Source organism: Brachyistius frenatus, unplaced genomic scaffold (genome assembly GCF_029030835.1).
Source record: "Brachyistius frenatus isolate BFR_SWC_R1_liver_20210118 unplaced genomic scaffold, ASM2903083v1 Contig_16, whole genome shotgun sequence".
NCBI classification, from domain to species: Eukaryota; Metazoa; Chordata; class Actinopteri; family Embiotocidae; genus Brachyistius; species Brachyistius frenatus.
In genome coordinates, this window is record NW_027210615.1 from 1,221,255 (window position 1) to 1,238,247 (window position 16,993).

The window sequence follows — 16,993 nt, forward strand, 5'->3', positions numbered from 1 at the left end:
CTATAACTGCAGATATTGCAGTTATAGTCCAACCCAACTAGATGGAAGCACTGGAGGTACTTTTGATATGGGAATAGAATAGAAGTGATGGCTCAATAAACAATGCATTACCTCTCTGCAGAGGCCCTGTGGTAAATGCACTGGTAATTGATCTGGTGTTATTGAGGGGAAGATAGATCAGCATCGAATGCAGCTGATGTTCAGTCAATTGTTACTGCTGAAAAATGATACACTATACTGCAAAATATTCTTTAGTTCACAGACTTTTATTTTTTATTTTTAGGAAGGCATTGCAATTTGGTCAGAATCAGTTTCAATTCATGCAGCAATGAGTCTGTATTTGTAAAAGGACGATATTGGCCTGTTTTGGCAACCGAAACACCAAATAATTGTGACTTGTTTAAAACAAGAAGGTTAAAAGAATCCGAATTTTACAAATATTCTAGACATGTAGGAAGAAGATATAATTATATGAATGCTGATTGTGCCATGTGTACCCGCACACAGTTGCATCTTGCAATTTACTTTTTCCCACAGAGCCATATTTGCGGTCTTGCATACGCACAATCAACAGTCAGTGATAAAGTAGTGGATATAAATGACATTGTATCAGTCCTGTGGACATCCTTGAACTTGGCCAAGAACACTGAACTCCTGGTTATGTCCGCCTTCAAGTCAGTCAAACAAGTCAGATCTCTTCACAGTTGAACAATAAAAAACAGAATGATTGCTCTGATCCAGGCTTTGTGACTGCTGATGATTTGGAAACTAGAAAAATAGTGCAAAAAATATATTGTGGTAATTTGTGTAACTTAAGATTTTCTTTTTGAGCTTTAATAATTCTGAAAAAAGTTGTCTTTTAAGTAGATGTCCAATGGAGAAAAAAGAACAAAATCAATTAAAAAACTACAACATTCATTATGGTTGTTTGCTTTTTACTCACATTTAAACATTTCTTACAAAAATACTTTTCATACAAAAGATGTTAACTATTTCAAATACAGCCACCGTCACCTATGAATGAACACATGCACAGAAACAAGACGTGAAATGGTGACAAATGTGTGAAAGAGAGGAGAGTGCGATTAAGACGCTGGATGTGACAAATGACGCAGAAAAGGGCTGAAACGAGTGAACCGCCGGAGATGTAGCAGCCTCACAACAAGTAAAAGAAAAAGAAAAGGTGAAGTGTTGGTGAGAATGAAGACTGCATCAACTACTGACTACTGAAGCTACAATTGGCTGTTTGTGTTTGTTCCTGACAAATGTGACACTCTGGAGTTCAAAAGTTTTCAATAGACAAAATAAAAACAACAGTAGAATTTTCTGTTTTTATGGGGACCAGTCCAGTCAGTCACAATGGCTGCGCTCCATTTGGTCGTGCCTGCTGCATGCTACTTGTTACGTGTGGACAAGGTTGGGGAAAGTCTCTTAAATGGAAAAGTAGTGGTTGGAAGTAGAGGCTGCTATTTCAAGACTTTTAAATGTTATTCGTTGTTTTCTTTGAGTTTGCTTCAGTCATAAGAAGTCATGGCAAAAAAGTATAACATTGGCTTGTACTGCTTGTAGTGTTGTTGTCATAGGAGCTATTGTGTTTATGTGCCACACAGGCCATCAATTCAAGTCAGCAGTAACTCTGTAAGCTGACATTTGTGTGCCCACCCATCTCAAAACTGTTTGTTCTGTCTGAGACAACCTGGTAACACCGTGCTGCACACGTGTCAGGCTGCTGGATTTGATATTCACCATATTTACGTTCTGGCATATGTAGTGTATTTTCATGAAGTTTTCATTCCAAAAGAAAACAGTACAGTAGACGAGCAAATGGGATGATGTACAGTGATGGTGAAGGCAGAGGAGGTTTAATGTACCACTGGATGAAACAAAACATTCCTCTCCTCCTCCTTTCTTTCTGTCTTCCTCTCTTCTCCTTGCGTTACAGTCAAAGCTGCTGAGATGATTTCAGATCTGTTACATCTGCAGCTGCACATTGTGTCCTGCTTCAAAGGCATGGGAACTACTTCCAAAGTAAATACCAGTCAAGTGCTTTTTTTCCACAGCAGAGTGTAATCGACCTCGGTTTACAGTTCGATCTCCAACATCACACTTTCTCAAAGGGGAACAAATGTTGCTCCTGACCCCTCTTCTCTCGTTTTGTGGTCTTCTTCTTCAGTCCGCTGGCACTCCCACCCTCCTCTTCTGCTTGTCTGTTTTGGGGCCAGGACGTTGCCAGAATCTCAGCTGCCGTCTTATCTCCAGGACTTCCGCCCTCGACCGGCTCCTCATCGGATGACAGCCCGCCGACATCGTCGTCTCCGTCAGCCAGGCTCCCCGATCCCTGGTTCTTCTTGCCGTAACGCCGTTTAAGCCGTTCTCTGATCAGGACTCCCTTCACCAGCAGAGTCCAGTTGGATATCACCCTCTTTTCTTTTTTCTGGAATGAGGAGGAAATAAAAAGCTGATGTGGAGTTTTGGTACTGAACAGGTTTTAATTAACTGGTATTGCTTTAACTTGATAGTAAACTGTTTTTTAACAACCAAAGTTCCCACCTTGACTGCATGTTCAGTAATGCATTGTCACAGATAGTTACTGCCTTTGAATCAATTACTCTCAGATTAGAAAAGCTTCCCACTCACCTCTTTTTCCTTCTGTTTCTGAAGCTCTTGCTCTTCCACCCAGGCAGCTCTGAGAATCTCCTCATGCTCCTCACACACAATGTACCCATCAGTCCTAAAACATATACACAGAATTTTGTTTTTACATTTTTGCTCTTAACAACTGTATTTATTCATTTATTTTTTTTCAGTGGTAGAGAAAGCTATTATTATCCTGTTAGTAGATTTACATGCAGACTTTCATCTCTTTGACACATTTTTGTAACTATTCAAATCATACCATACATTTTTACAAAGGAGTAGTTTTATCCGAAACAAACTAACGAGATGAAAATTGGCCCATTGAAAACAATAAGCTTTAATACCATATTGAACAATAAACTTTAAACCCAGATGTACTGTATGTGGGATATAGGAAGCAGACGCATTTAAAAGTGTGTGAGTGTAGTTCGCAAAAACGTGTGATAGGCTGATGTTTTCTTTCGCGCACACACACTTTTCTGGAAAAGTTTGTGATTCAAAGTCTGAGGATGTACATAAATAATGATGTACATGGATTATGACAGCAACTCTTAAAAACATCAATAAAAATCAAACAAAGCTAATAGAAAGAATGAACACAGGTGTCTGTAGGTCCTGACATGTCCACTGAACTGTTGCAAATCTTAACTATGAGTGCTGTTGTTAAACCTCAGACTGAGATGGGACTAAAATCACTCAGACTCTCCCTCAGCGATCATATTCATGTACTGAATTTTGTTTTAATGATTCCACCCAGCAGAATGTTTCTCAGTGTTGTCTTACACAGCGTGGGAGTATCCTCCATGGAAGTCGAAGCCTGTGACCGCAGGTGCGGCGTCCATGTCCAGCTTCCTGGCCACACGGTGCAGGTTGGGCAGCCTGAGGTGAACGCAGCCCACCGGTAACATACAGGGTTTAAACAGGTAGACGTTACCGTAGTCGTTACGAGGAACCTGAAAGGAACATACACAGATAACATGTAAACAACATTAGACTGTGCTGAGAAGGATAAATCAGTTATTTGATTGTTTGTATTGTAATGATTCACAGACAAACACCAAACAATATATTTCTTATACTTTCACAAATGTTCTGCCTTTTATATCATTGTAAAGTAAAAAACTTTGGGTTTGATCTGTTAGAGTGAGAAATAATGTAGCCAAGTGGAGCTGACGTTACGAGACAGTTGGTGTGACCAGACAGGGATGAGGTAATAAGAGGGACCTGCTGGCGATCCACAGGAGCTAATTTGTTTTTCGTTTCTTCCGGAGAGGGCTGACATGCTGCATGTAGTGTGTTGCTCCCACCGTCTAAGGGAGTATATTAGATCTGGCTGTACACAGCTGGCTAAATTTGGTGTTAAGCACAGCAGGCAGAGGAGAGTTTCCTGCAGAGAGATTGGCTTGGCTTGAAGAGCCCGGTGGAGGAATCTTGTGTTGATGTAGCGGTTTGCACTGATGGACCTGTGTGAGGTATGGTCGTGTCTGTGTATTTACATTTTTGGGTTGATGTTCATTGTGTATCATGTATGCTGTACCACTAATGTTGCAGTCTGTGTGTGAGTTAGCAGAGCTTCTTTAACACGCCTGCAAAAGACCAGAGATCTGCTGTGTAGCTGGTGGGTTTTAATAGATTTCCTTGCATTTATTTGCTTCTTTTGTGGATAATTACTTGTGCTTAACTAAGGTTTGTTTTGTATGATTTGCAACTAGTGAGCCTTGGTTGCTTTTGTTTTGCTGTTTTATTTATTTACCTGCTTGATTGCCACTTCATGTTACTGAGACTTGGACATAAACTATGAGCTCCTCTTGCACTGGTTTGTTGTGTTCACAACTCTAATGGACATTATCGGATGGACAGTGTGATTTAGTTTTTATGTGTTGTTGAATGTCAACCAAGCTGTTCTCTAATGCTGGATTCCGATCTTACTGAACAACATTATACATATGAATGATAAAAACGTATATTTGAACATAAATCTGCTTCTTAGTCTTATGTTTCTTAACGGCATCTAAAACAGTTTAATGTGGCAATGAGGCCGGTGCTACTGTAAGCAACATTAAGACTGTGGGGCTAGTTTAAATATTGTTAGCTTCTTCTAAAACCTATGAACCATTTTGTCTGATGTATTGTAACAGCTTTTGCTACAAGGTATCTTCCTTCTCACGGTTAATATTGTGGTCCAAAGAGAGATCTACCTTCCCATCCACAGCTATAGGTGGCTGGTACTCTTCAGTTTGCCATTCTCCAAACAGAGGCAGGTCGTTTTCCTCCTTCAGCTCAGCCATAATCCTGGCCTTCCGGGAACGATTGGAGAAGCCCTTCACCATCTGACGGGAAGAGACACAAAGGATTATACATACCATCAATTGACTTCATACAAGCAACAAACACTGTTGGTGGTTGCGTGTGTTTATGTCTTCCAAAGCCATGTTTGTACATGCCACATAAGCTTTGTGTCTGTTCAGAGCACACCGGCTGAACTCACTAAGTTGCGGAACTTGCTGCCACTGACTTTAGTTTATTGATTTAATTTGACAAAGTCAGATTTAATCTGCATCATTGCTCCCGAAAGTATTCAATACATCTGCACTCAGCAAAACATCACTGCTGTAATAAAAATAAAACTGTTTCTACAAGTTCAGCCTGAAATTATGTTACAACTGACACCAACACACAATTCATTAATCATTTTTCAAGACAATGACAAGAAGAAGCTGTTAACTGTTTTTCCAATCAGAAATGAGTCCAGTTTTTGATCCAGAGCCAATGCGAGCTGTGCTACGAGATACAGTTCATCTCAGTAAAAGCAGTACAAAAGTAAACAGACTGTTATGGAAATTCCCAAAAGAGGATTCTTTGAAATAAAATCTAGCTGTTCTTCACCATTAAAGGGCAAAGCTGCATGTCATGAGTTCCATTTTTTAATTTCCCATGAAAATTCTGTAGCCACAGTGCAGAAGAACAAATACGTTTCTTCATGAAACTAAACATCTTTGAACTCTCTTTGCAGTTTTTTGGCCACAAATCAGACAAATTACACACATTGTCATATTTACAGTTCAAATCATCCACTTACTTTAGAGGGAACCTATCATGGATAGGTGCTGGATATTGATGTTAAATGGCTATGGCTTTGGTGGTTATATTTACATCAGTGGAGTGACTAATTACATTTAAATAAGAACGCTGTGACCGTGTTTTCATTTCCTCAAATTGCTCCTCTTTTCTGGAAACATCAGGCTCAAATCATACAAATGAAAACTGCTCGAGTGATTTGGCAAGAGACTTGAGAGTGATTCAGAGAAACAAACAAACAGAGAAACAAAGTTCAAAAAGAGTTATTGATGGGTGGAAACAAACAAAAAGATAGAACGTGAGAAAGTCTACTCTCACCTTGTATGGCTCCTCTCCGAGTAGTACAGTTCGCGCTTCTTTCAGCCATGTGTCTTTGGAGTGGAGGGTGTGCACACAATCCCTGGAGAGGAGGAATATTAAAACCTCATCAGAATAACTGTAAATGATACATTTTTAATAGTGAAACTGCCATTTGTCTTAAAACTGAGTAACTAGCTTACTGTTTGAGTCCAATGCGGACTCAAAGTCTTTTAGTTGTATTTTAAGATGTACTTTAATTCCAAGTGTGAACACTGGCTCATCAATAGTAAAGATCAAATGTATTTTATAGCTTGCAGATCAAATCTATTGAAATCACAGCTTTAAGGCCATGACAGCACCACTAGGTGGAGACTGATGCTCACAACCACAAATAATAACAGTCCTGCAGGCTAACATTAGCACTCAGTGACTCAGCTGCTGCAACTTCTTAGTCTTGTTTTTCATTTCATTTCAACCGACAGATTAAGTAGTGACTTTTGACAACACAAGCACATATCTAGTGAAGAGGACATGGTCACTTGAAATTTTCCAAATAGAAGGTCTGGCCTCAACAGTCGTTTAAAACAACTGACAGGTGTTCAAAGGATTATCAGATTCTAGAGGCCTTTAAGGTGCTCAAATAACCAGATTCAAGTCCACAAGTCACAACAGTTGACTTCACTAGAAATCAAAGGTTTACACTTTAATCCTGCAAAATTCAGCAATATGTGATAAAATGCATCTTGAGAGCGGCCTGAACTAAAAAAGTATCCATGATGACCGTTTGATTACTCACCTGGAGTAGACTGGCTCTCCTCTGCAGTATCCCAGGACAGTGGCTGTGGCAGGATAGATGGCTTCGTACTTCAGAAGGTGTCTCTTTAAGGCGTACAGCGGGTGGTTCTTGTATTCCACTATAGAGATCGGCAGGGGTTTGTTCAGGAGCTTATTCTGGAGCTGGGCGGGCAAAACCGGGAAAAGATGGTCAGTTCAAATTGTCACTTTGAGAAAGCAAGGAGATCATTTCTTTTCATGCTTTGGATTAGACCAAGCAGCGCAATTAATGGCAATGTAGTGCTGTCAAGCTGATGCTCATGTGCTCTATTACTGTGTCCTACATCACTGACTTTGGGCTGCCAGTTAATATGGAAGATCGAGGCAGTGACACACTGACAAGAGAAAGTTTAGAAAAAATTGGAAAGAAGACAATAATTTCCGAAAATAATAAAATTATAAGTAGTGTTTTAATTACTCTGACATTTTATTTTAGATCTCGAATGTAAATTTTCTGTAAAATAGATTACATTTTAATAAAATGTAATTTCACACATGAACATTAATTTTGGTCTGCAGCCCTCCATAAAAAATTTTGGCCCCTTCATAGAAACTTTTGGGCACCTCTAGATTAGACAATAGTGGCAGATCCTGCCCCCCCCCCCTCCACACACACACTGTTATCAATGTGAAAACGTGGGACCACTTCTGCATTATTTATTATTACTTATACAGTAAACGCTTAGCTTGACTTAAAATTAAAAGATAAAAACAAAGAGTAAAATAACCCATGTTGATGAGAGAATAATTTACATACAATACGCTCAGTGATTTTGGACAATTAGCATAATACAGAACCGGACAAAAAAAAGAGTGACTTCAGAGAGAGAAAACAAGGTAGGTTGGTTTCATATATGGCTTGAAAAGTCAAATATAAAAAAGAAAATCAATATTATCTGGTACATGAAAATAATGTTTTTTTCCTCTTTATTTTAACATAATGTAAGTTAAAATGTTTCTGTGGAGCACGTGAGCCAACAATCTGCTCGGTCGGGAACACATCTGGTGCCCAGAACCTCAATACTTAATGTTTAAGAAGACCAGTGTACAACACACTGTGTTTTTCTTTCATTTTTAACTCGGGTGGAGATCAGATTTGCAACATTAAGGAGTGAAATAATAGAAAAGGAAGCATACACAAGTAACACAGTCAGCACAACATAATAAAATGGAAATTAATTGTGTGTTAGACACCTACAGAACCACCTGAGATTAGATTCTGTGTGTTTGAGCTCTTGGACGAGGTCATGTGACGTCAGTCTGACTCACCTCCTTCTCCTCCTTTAAGTCCCTCTCATCCTCGGGTCCCAAGAATGGCTCAAGCGTTTCCTCCCACCAATCGTCGTCCACCCGCCTCTTCCTGGACGACGTCATCCAGGTAGGGTCGTACTTCCTTCCCAGGTCCTTCAGGAACCCGTCCCCATCCACCGACACCACGTACGTCACCAGTGCTGTTGCATTCTGGACGCAGAGGTGAGGCATCCCGACTCCGTGCTCCACGTCTACGCACACCCAGGAAGATGTCTTCTCCACATACACCTCCAACCACTCGTCCACTCTGGACCCGTCCTTCTTTTTCCCGCTCCTTCTCTTTGTTCTGTTGCTGGTTGGTTTTTCTTCCTCCTCTTCTTCGTCCTCTTCCTCCTGCTCTCTGTCCTCCTCGTCTTTTACCTGTTTTTTCCCTCCACCACTCCTTCTCTTTTGAGCTGTAGTATTTTCGCTGTTGGTCCTTTTAGCTTTGCTCTTTCCTTTCCCCTTCTTCCCCTTTGCAGATTTAGCCCCGCTCTCTGAATCCTCACTGTCATCCTCACTGGTAGCCTGAAACTCCTCTTCATCACTAAGCCCTTCCTCCTTGTTATCCCCCTCGCTGTTGCTCTCCTCCTTGTAGGTGACCTTTGAGGCGACACTGCGGCGTTTTGAGTTCTTTGGTCTCTGTCCTCCTGACAGTATCGCCTTCTCCTCCTCCTCCTTCATGTCTTTCCTCTTTGCTTTCTTTCCTCCTCTGTCTTCCTTGATCTTCCCCGCTCCGGCTGGTCTCTTGGTGCCGGGAGAGACCTTCAGCTCAGGGGAGTTGGACTTGGAGGTATCCTGGCTTGTGTGGCTCTTTCCTGGGGCACCGGTAGATGTTCTGGATCCTTTGCTCTGGAGAAACGACGGAGATATTCACAATATGTACATTTGTAAGAACATAAGGTTCTTAAAATAAAATAAAGACATATCAATAGATGTCTAAATTTGGTAGAAATTTTATTTAATTTCTTTATTTCTTTAAATAATTTAACCAAAGAACTCAGAGGTAGTTTTGCAGCTTTAATGGGATTCATGGAAAGATTGTGGGAAATACTGTTTAAGCTAAAAAAAAAACTAAAAAAACTCCACCATCACATACTTTTAGCAAGCTGTAACTTCCTTAACAGTATGGTTTATGATTACATTTCATACATATTGCCCTAATAAAATTTACACACTATAGTGCAAACAAAATTTATTTTCCTATATTTTAAATTGCAAAAGCGATTATTACATAAAATCTTTTCTAATTTTTAAAAAATTGAATTATTGCATACATTTTGTACAAACATTTAGCCAATTAATTGGAATTGATCCATTTTAGGAATTGCATGTACTTTACCAGTGGTGGAAGAAGTATTCAGATCCTGTACTGTAAAGTACCGATACAGTAGGTAAAAATACTCCAGTACAGGTAAAAGGTATCAGCAGTAAATTGCGGCTAAAGTATTAAAATAAAAGTCCTGGTTGGGTCCCAAATTCACTGCATGAATAAATGAGTTTCCAACCGTTGCATCCTACTGGGCACAGACCTCGGGTTAAAATTCAAGCCCTCGGAGCAGCCTTTGACCAACTGGCATTGACCACCGTATGAGCCGAAAGTCAAACACCTATAAGTATATTTTAAAAAAACTTTAACGTCATAGCACTTAGCCACTGACTCCAGTCGCTGATTGCTCCACTCTTCAAAGTAGCTGATCAAACGTATTGTAAACAAAGTTTCCAGACTATAATCAGAGCGAAGACAACCGGAGCTGTGATAGATAGTCAGGTGGAGCCAGGCTATTGATTACTGGGAGAAGAAAGAAGAAAGTTCTGATTCATAAATCTGTTTTCAGTTTTAGGATTTTTGGTCTCTCATCTTTGATTTTTACTGATCATTTGAACATTTATTGAAATAAAACCATGGAGAAGTTTAAAGGGAAAAATTTTGGTGGAGCTGTTCATAATTCACAGACATCTGAAATGTGACCTTGACTTCACACTTCTTTTTGTAAGACGCCAGAAGCCCAAATGGTTGGAAACTACTGGTTTAGTCGTGACAATGTGTTTTTGATGAGCAGTGGTGTTGATCCACGTGTAAGAGTTCACCAAAAACTAGACCTGGTCAAAGGTCTACCTAATTAACTGAGCAAGGGGAAAATTATGAATCTAATATCCATAATACACAGAAGACTTTGCTTTGTTTTTGTTGACATTAAGCCATCATGCGAAAAAGCTGAGTCAGGTGTGTAAAAACTTTGAAAGGGCAGAATTTTTCTTTGTAAGAGCAACACTTATAGCACTTTCATCAGGAGTGTTTTCTAATGGATCACCACACTCAGAACTTGAGTGGAAGAGTGAAGAACAAACATTAAACTCCAGTCTTTAGCCAAGTATGGCTGCTGCATTTATATCAGTATCTAAAAGGATGAATAACACATTGTGAGTACCTTGGCTGATGGGGGTTTAAGAGGAATTGGCTGCAAAGAAAGGACCAATCGGCAGAAGAGCTGCAGAGACCTCAGGACCAACAGGAAAAGCTGCAGGAAACACAAAACACACAGAATCATGATTATGACGTTTTCTTCCTCTGTATTTACAAACACAACCTTACATATTATGGAACAGTGTTGTGACCAACTACCCACATGAGTCATCTCCTGGTGGTTTCTAGCTGAGAGGCTGGCCAGCCTCCTCTCCAGGAGAGCCCGGGGGTCCGGACGCTCCTCACAGGTAAGACTGGGGTTGAGGGTGAATGTTGCTCCAAACCTGGGAGTGAAGAGAGAGGGAGATGAAAATGGAAACAAAACAAAAGCTGATTACATCAAGTCCCCAAGGACTGATGAAGTGACTCTAAAATCTGGGTTGAAGGTGATGACCTCTAAATAGGAGCTATGAACATGTTTTATGATGCTCACATTTGCAGTCACAAAGTGTCCTTTTACTATCTACCATGAGAAATGTCACTGTTTTACACATAATTATATAAAAGCAGATCCAGACCCCACTTTACAGTTCACATTTTACAAGCACACGCACCATTTGAGCAGCCCAGAGAGGTAGTTGTGGTCGATGCGTTCCTTGGCCACCATGCTGAAGTGGGCGGGCAGCAGGGACAGAGTAATGGCCAGCAGGTCGGGCTCACAGCACAGTCTGTTGCGGAACATCCCATTGGCTATCAGGCACATGAGGTGCACCTGAGAGACCAATCAGAGGTTAGAAAAGACCACAATCATAAAGAAATGGGACAGAACAAGCGTGTGTTTTCACCTTGTGTGTGTCTATGATCAGGTCCTTCTTACAGCGGTTCACCATTCGCCTCAGGTACGTCTCAAACTCAGCCTGCCTCTTCTGCCTGGCCAATTAGAAACAGTGATTGAAAGTGTGAAACAAGGACACAAATAGCTGTCCTGCAAATACATGTAAGTGTAGATATTGCAGTTTGCATAGAAATCTAAAAGAAACATATAAACAGTATAAACATTGACTCATAGGCCCCCTACACTGACACTTTATTGGGGGAAATTCAGACAATGGACAATGCGCAATCAAAAGTTTTGAGACTGCTCCTATTGCATGCAAATGGAGCGCACCCTTGTTATATGTATGAAGTAGTGGGAAGCTATGCACACCTTTGTGACTAATTGTTTAAAGTTACGTTGTTTGATCAACATAAGCATCTGAGTTACACATGTTTTTGTGACCACTGGTTAATGTGTATTTGTGATTTCACTGTAGACCTGAAACTTGAGCAAACTTTTGGGGAACATTAACTCACAGGGTGTCAAATCTAGTGAGTACGGGTGGTGGGAAGCTACGATAGTGTTGTTGTGGGCGAGAAACTTTTGTGTTTTCAATGTGCTGAGTGGGTGTTTTGTCATGTTGGAGAAACAAGGTGCCATCACGCCATTTTTCAAGTAAGTCCCATCAAATGTTTTCCCTCAATCACTTCAGAACGTCACCGTTGAACTCGGTGTTTTGAGTTTGAACCTGCGGAAAGCTGCACAACCACGTAAATGTCAAAGAAAATCCACCTGGTTGCACTCTTGACCTGATGCGACATCTTTGGTATTGATCATTGATGTTCTACTGCGATTGAAACACAGATGTCACTGAAACACGTCGCCTGGCGTTCTGCTTCATTGCTGTAGAATTTCTGAAGTATGTCAAAGGTCTCCTTTGCCAATTTACTGAGATGATAATTTAATGTGTGCTCTTTGCTCAAGTTTCAGGTCCATGTTTTAATTGTAAATGTAAGAGTGGTCACAAAAACATTTATAACTCAGGTGTTGATTTTGATCAAGCAACGTAACTTGGAATCCTTACTCACAAAGGTTATAACTTCTCTTGGCTTCAAGCACGTAGCAGTGCAGTATGGAAGCTCTTTTTGAGTGCCCTTAAATATTTGTGAGATTTTGAAAAATAATTTATAAATGAAATGTGAAGATAGAGGCTGTCTGATGGTTTCAAACAGACCAATTTGAGACTCAAGATATTTCAGTGAAACAATAATAAGTCATATCCATCTTTTAAAAGGACAGAAACAAAAACAAATTACAAATTTCTTTTTAAAAATCTTTCCGGAGACCTCCATAGTTCGAAAATGATTTAAAAGGTTTTCGTATCTGTTCAAGTTGGCATTTGATTTGAGCATCAGTACTTAACATCACAGTTCTGTCAACATAAATTCCAAAAAATAATCAATAAATCAGCATGTCCACATTCTAACACAGAGTCACTTGCCTCTTTCTGATTTCTGGTGTTTCAATCTCGATCTCTATAGGCTGAGAGGACAGGACGGGTTCGGGCGGTTCAACTGGACTCAGTGGCTCAGCTAGCTCTGATTGACACAGACACACAAACAGTTGTTTTCCCATCTTTCTCACTTTAGTATAAAACATTAGAATCCATAAGAAATATATTATCACAACGGTTGAACATTTTTTACTGGTCCCTCACTTGCCTTCCACTTCCTCCCAATCATCCTCATCTTCCTCACTGTCCTCCTCTTCGTCTTCGTTCTCTGGTTTCTTGGCGCTCATGTCAGCCACAGGTGTTGGTGAGGTCACCATGTCAAAGTCGTCATCGCTGTCCAACTCCTCCTTCACTGGTGACTGGAAGTATTTGCTGGTGCTGGCTTTGGAGGAAGATCTTTTCCCTGCTGATCCTTTTGAGGATGCACGTGGCTTCGGCTTGACCTTCCTCGCAAGCATTTCCTCTTCTTCTGTGATGTCATTGCCTGAATAGACAGACAAAAAGCTTTTTAAGCTGTGGTATTTGACAAATACTTACACTGTGTAGTTTGGAAGGACACCGTTTTGTTTTCAGTCTTGTACTTTGTACTTATTTACTACAAATAAGACAACAAGACTGTCTTGCCTCTCTCAGCATCGCAGCACTACAATATGTTGCGCAGCAATTTTTGAAAGAAAATTTGTTTAAAAAGAAAGAATAAAGCGGATTTGTTTTTCGGACATTAGGAAATAGACCTGAATCTCAGAAGAGTTTCTGGAGAGACCACAGGAAATTTAATTTACTACAAGATTTAAAGCCAAACATGAGTAAACACCAGTAAAACTGTACAATGGTGGTGGTGGTTGGTCTTCTCATCACAACAGGAAGCAAAACTGTTTATGTTAATATGAAAGGCATGAAACAGGCTACCGCTGATCTCAATCACAGTCTCATTTATTAATAGTAAATACAGCGTAATGTCACCAATTCTGCTTTTCAAATACACGATAAAAAGCACGTTCAAAAGGCAGCTGTAAAGTACGGTGATGTGCAAATGTGAATTTAAAACTTGGATGAAAGCAGAGAGAGAAATACTTAAGTTAAGACCAGGGATCAAAATGAGAAAGGCAGAAAGAAATACAAAAATGACATTTTACAGATGGCTGAGAATAATACATAACTTAAACCTGTGCTAAAAAAGAGAATCATGTTTACAGAAACACCAGCTATAAGTATGGTTCATGTTTTGATGAAGTGGAGCACAGATGTGTAACTGGGCCAGCAGATCCACTCCGGTAACCATGCAGATCATCCATCCTTGCACCTGCAGACTGAAAGCTCATACAGTGGCTTTTTGGAGGCAAAACCAATAAAACAGCTAAAACTGTGTCAACACAGATCAAACAATATTGACAAGATATGTATTTTTAACCACTAGGGATGGACAAAAAATTAATACAAAAACTGCATGTAATGATTATTGTCATCACAGATTAATTTGTTGTTTATTTTCTGTATAAATTGAGCAGTGTTTCCCAAAGCCCAAGGTACAGCCTCAAATGTCTTGTTTTGTCCCAACCAGAAGTTCACACGCAAAATATATTCAGTTTATTATCAAGAAGCAAATGGAAATAACAAATATTAGCATAATTAACAAGATTCAAGAATAACAACAATAATTAATTGATAATCAAAATAGCCAGTGATTAATTTTCTGTGAAGTAATTAATTAATGAACTTATCATTGCAGCTCCGAATGAACATGTAATATTACAGTTAAAATCAGATTGACGCATTCTCTCTGAATAAATTGAATGATAGCTGGGATCGTAGCTTTACATATTTATGTCATATTATCATTTCACTAAATGTTGTGGTCCAAAGCAGTTCAAGCAGATTGTTATGAATAACTGAGGATTTGTTTGACATGTGAAGAGTGTGATCTAATGTGATAGAGCAGAAGTGTTTCAGTTTTCTATAGCTGATATTGACGTTACAGTCATTCGTATTAATGAAGGACATTTTTTTATCCTTCATTACCAGTAAAACTCCTCTCTGCTCTGACAGTCAGCTATAATTCATAAACTCACCATCATATACAAATAATAACCATCTGACATGTCTTTTTAAAAAAATTTTAAGCCAGATACACACAAATTCTTCCTGTGGTAAAACAAAAAATGTAACTTTGTCCATAAACTCAGGATGCCAGAGACACACAGACCCCTCTACTGTTGAAACAAGCAAACTTCACCATCCTGCACAGTTTAACACTTGCCAGCAAGCTATTGGGGATATCCTACTCAATTTTAGATGCAGACTTGCCACATGATTGAGACGGGGGGGAGGCACAGATTAGATTATTGTAATCAAAATCAGTCTAAACTCTTCATACCTGCATTTTTCTTCTTCCCTCTTGCTTTCGCTGCGCTGCTCTTTGCTTTCAGCACCTGCTTCGGTCTCTTTGTATCGGCCTCCGTCTCTGCACCCTCTCTCCGCTTCGCCATGCTGCCTTTTCTTAACGTAATCTCACTCAGAAACACTTTATTTATGTCTTTTGGCAAATCTACAGGCGTGTGCGCGCCTCAGCTCTGCGCATGGTGTTGTTTAAAGGCAGAGAAAAAGCGGCGACACAACATTTCATTCAGCAGTTTTCATAACACCAGAAACTGCGTTCCGGTTGTTTTGGAGGACGGGCTCTGACGTCACATCCGCTCTCACTTCTTCTTCGCTGCTTTTATTATACACGTGTTAAGTGGCCCAATTGTCCTTCTCTGTGTAATATTTGAACCAAACACTAACTTGAATTAATACCCGTGCTAATATACAGTCTATGGTGCCGCTATCTTAAGTGGTGGACAGCTTTGTGTAAATATTGTGGTGTTCTCAAGAGATGTAATACCACACGCGAACGCTTGGGGGCGGTGTTGTGCTATATTTGAAGCTAAAGACGCCATCAAACTCACAGGTGAAGTGTTCAAGAGACTAAAGTGGCAAAATATAATTTATGAGACTCCAAAAATCCCTTTATCTTGTTATTTAATTATTCTTTAGTACCACAGAATCATTGTTCCTGGAAGATATAATCAGACAAAAGTGAGAAGAATATAATTTTTTACTTTGGTGTGATGCTGAATAGATTCTTAAGTGTCAAACAGGGACATGAGACATTAACAACCCTGGACAACTGTCTGTTACAATCATCTGGTTGTTGAGGACAAGTGCTTGGTCGACACGTCTGAAAATAAGTAGCAGGAAAGCTGATTTCAGGTTCATCTGAAGCAGAAGTGACAGGTTTATGTCTTTGACTGTCAGTCATTCCAAGTTCACACCATGACAGAATAACAATATTCTATAGGATTGAAAAATGCAGTTTTTGTCCAATGGTATTTCCTACAAAGGTCCGTCCTGTTATAAATGGGAATATACTGTTGTTTCTTTTTTGGATTCTTAGGTCAGATCACGATAAATAAATTAAAAAAAAAAAAAAAAACAGAAAGCTGGGACGTTGTCTTCATCCCACTAGGACCCTGAATAAGACTTAAGTGGGTAGAAGGCCATGACTGACTGAATTCTTGATCTTATTATTTTGCGACAGGTCCGTGTGACTCCCCTAAAACGAGTTCTGCCTCTCCATTGTGAATCAATTCAGTTCATTTCAGTTCAATTTACTTTTTATTCAGCTCCGTGGTGATCTGTATCGATCATGTTGCGATTCTGTGGCAGATGTGTGTGTTTCACTTCAGAGAGCCGTCTGTCAGCTGATACAGTCAGACAGCTTCAGACTGACTCGCTGCAGTATAGGGGCCTGATGGGACCGGGACAGGGGGAGGGGGGATTTCCATGCGTCCTACATATGCATACGTACTGAGTGCATCTGCATACATGAATGCATGTGCGGCGTGTATGTGCATCCGTATTTCTAAGAGTGTGTCAGGTTTGCACTTCAGGCTCTCCTGGACGTGAGCATGCATTCGTTGCCTTCTGTGAGTATTTAGGCTCTTGAGAGTGTGCTTATACATATAGTTTGGAGCATGTGTGTGTGTGTGTGTGTGTGTGTGTGACTGTGTGTGTGTGTGTGTGTGTGTGTGTGTGTGTGTGTGTGTGTGTGTGTGTGAGGTGACAGGGCTTGAGTCCA

The 16,993-nt window shown here is 40.0% G+C and overlaps 1 protein-coding gene across 3 annotated transcripts; it reads right to left on the bottom strand.

The window, feature by feature from the left end:
* Positions 1 to 914: 914 nt before the first annotated feature.
* Positions 915 to 15,521, bottom strand: xpc (xeroderma pigmentosum, complementation group C). 3 transcript variants are annotated; one of them, XM_069693880.1, is made up of 14 exons: positions 15,251 to 15,521; positions 13,085 to 13,360; positions 12,861 to 12,961; positions 11,392 to 11,472; positions 11,161 to 11,318; positions 10,770 to 10,890; positions 10,572 to 10,661; positions 8,119 to 8,991; positions 6,812 to 6,972; positions 6,034 to 6,115; positions 4,836 to 4,967; positions 3,421 to 3,590; positions 2,638 to 2,731; positions 915 to 2,434 (listed from the first exon to the last, which is right to left on the bottom strand). In XM_069693880.1, the coding sequence occupies exons 1-14, from the start codon at positions 15,360 to 15,362 to the stop codon at positions 2,102 to 2,104; spliced, it is 2,784 nt and encodes a 927-aa protein (XP_069549981.1). In that variant the 5' UTR covers positions 15,363 to 15,521; the 3' UTR covers positions 915 to 2,101. The 3 variants fall into 3 exon arrangements, with proteins under 3 accessions (XP_069549981.1, XP_069549980.1, XP_069549982.1); XM_069693879.1 differs by having other exon boundaries at positions 10,572 to 10,890; XM_069693881.1 differs by lacking the exon at positions 15,251 to 15,521 and having other exon boundaries at positions 10,572 to 10,890; positions 13,081 to 13,205.
* Between the last annotated feature and the right edge of the window lie 1,472 nt (positions 15,522 to 16,993).

Excerpts from the sequence above, each read along its gene's own strand:
- xpc (XM_069693879.1), bottom strand. The coding sequence starts at position 15,362 with ATGGCGAAGCGGAGAGAGGGTGCAGAGACGGAGGCCGATACAAAGAGA. Across the intron at positions 11,473-12,860 it reads CAGAAATCAGAAAGAGGCAA|AAGAGGCAGGCTGAGTTTGA; the intron begins GTGACTCTGTGT and ends TTGGCCAGGCAG. Across the intron at positions 11,319-11,391 it reads TGATCATAGACACACACAAG|GTGCACCTCATGTGCCTGAT; the intron begins GTGAAAACACAC and ends TTGGTCTCTCAG.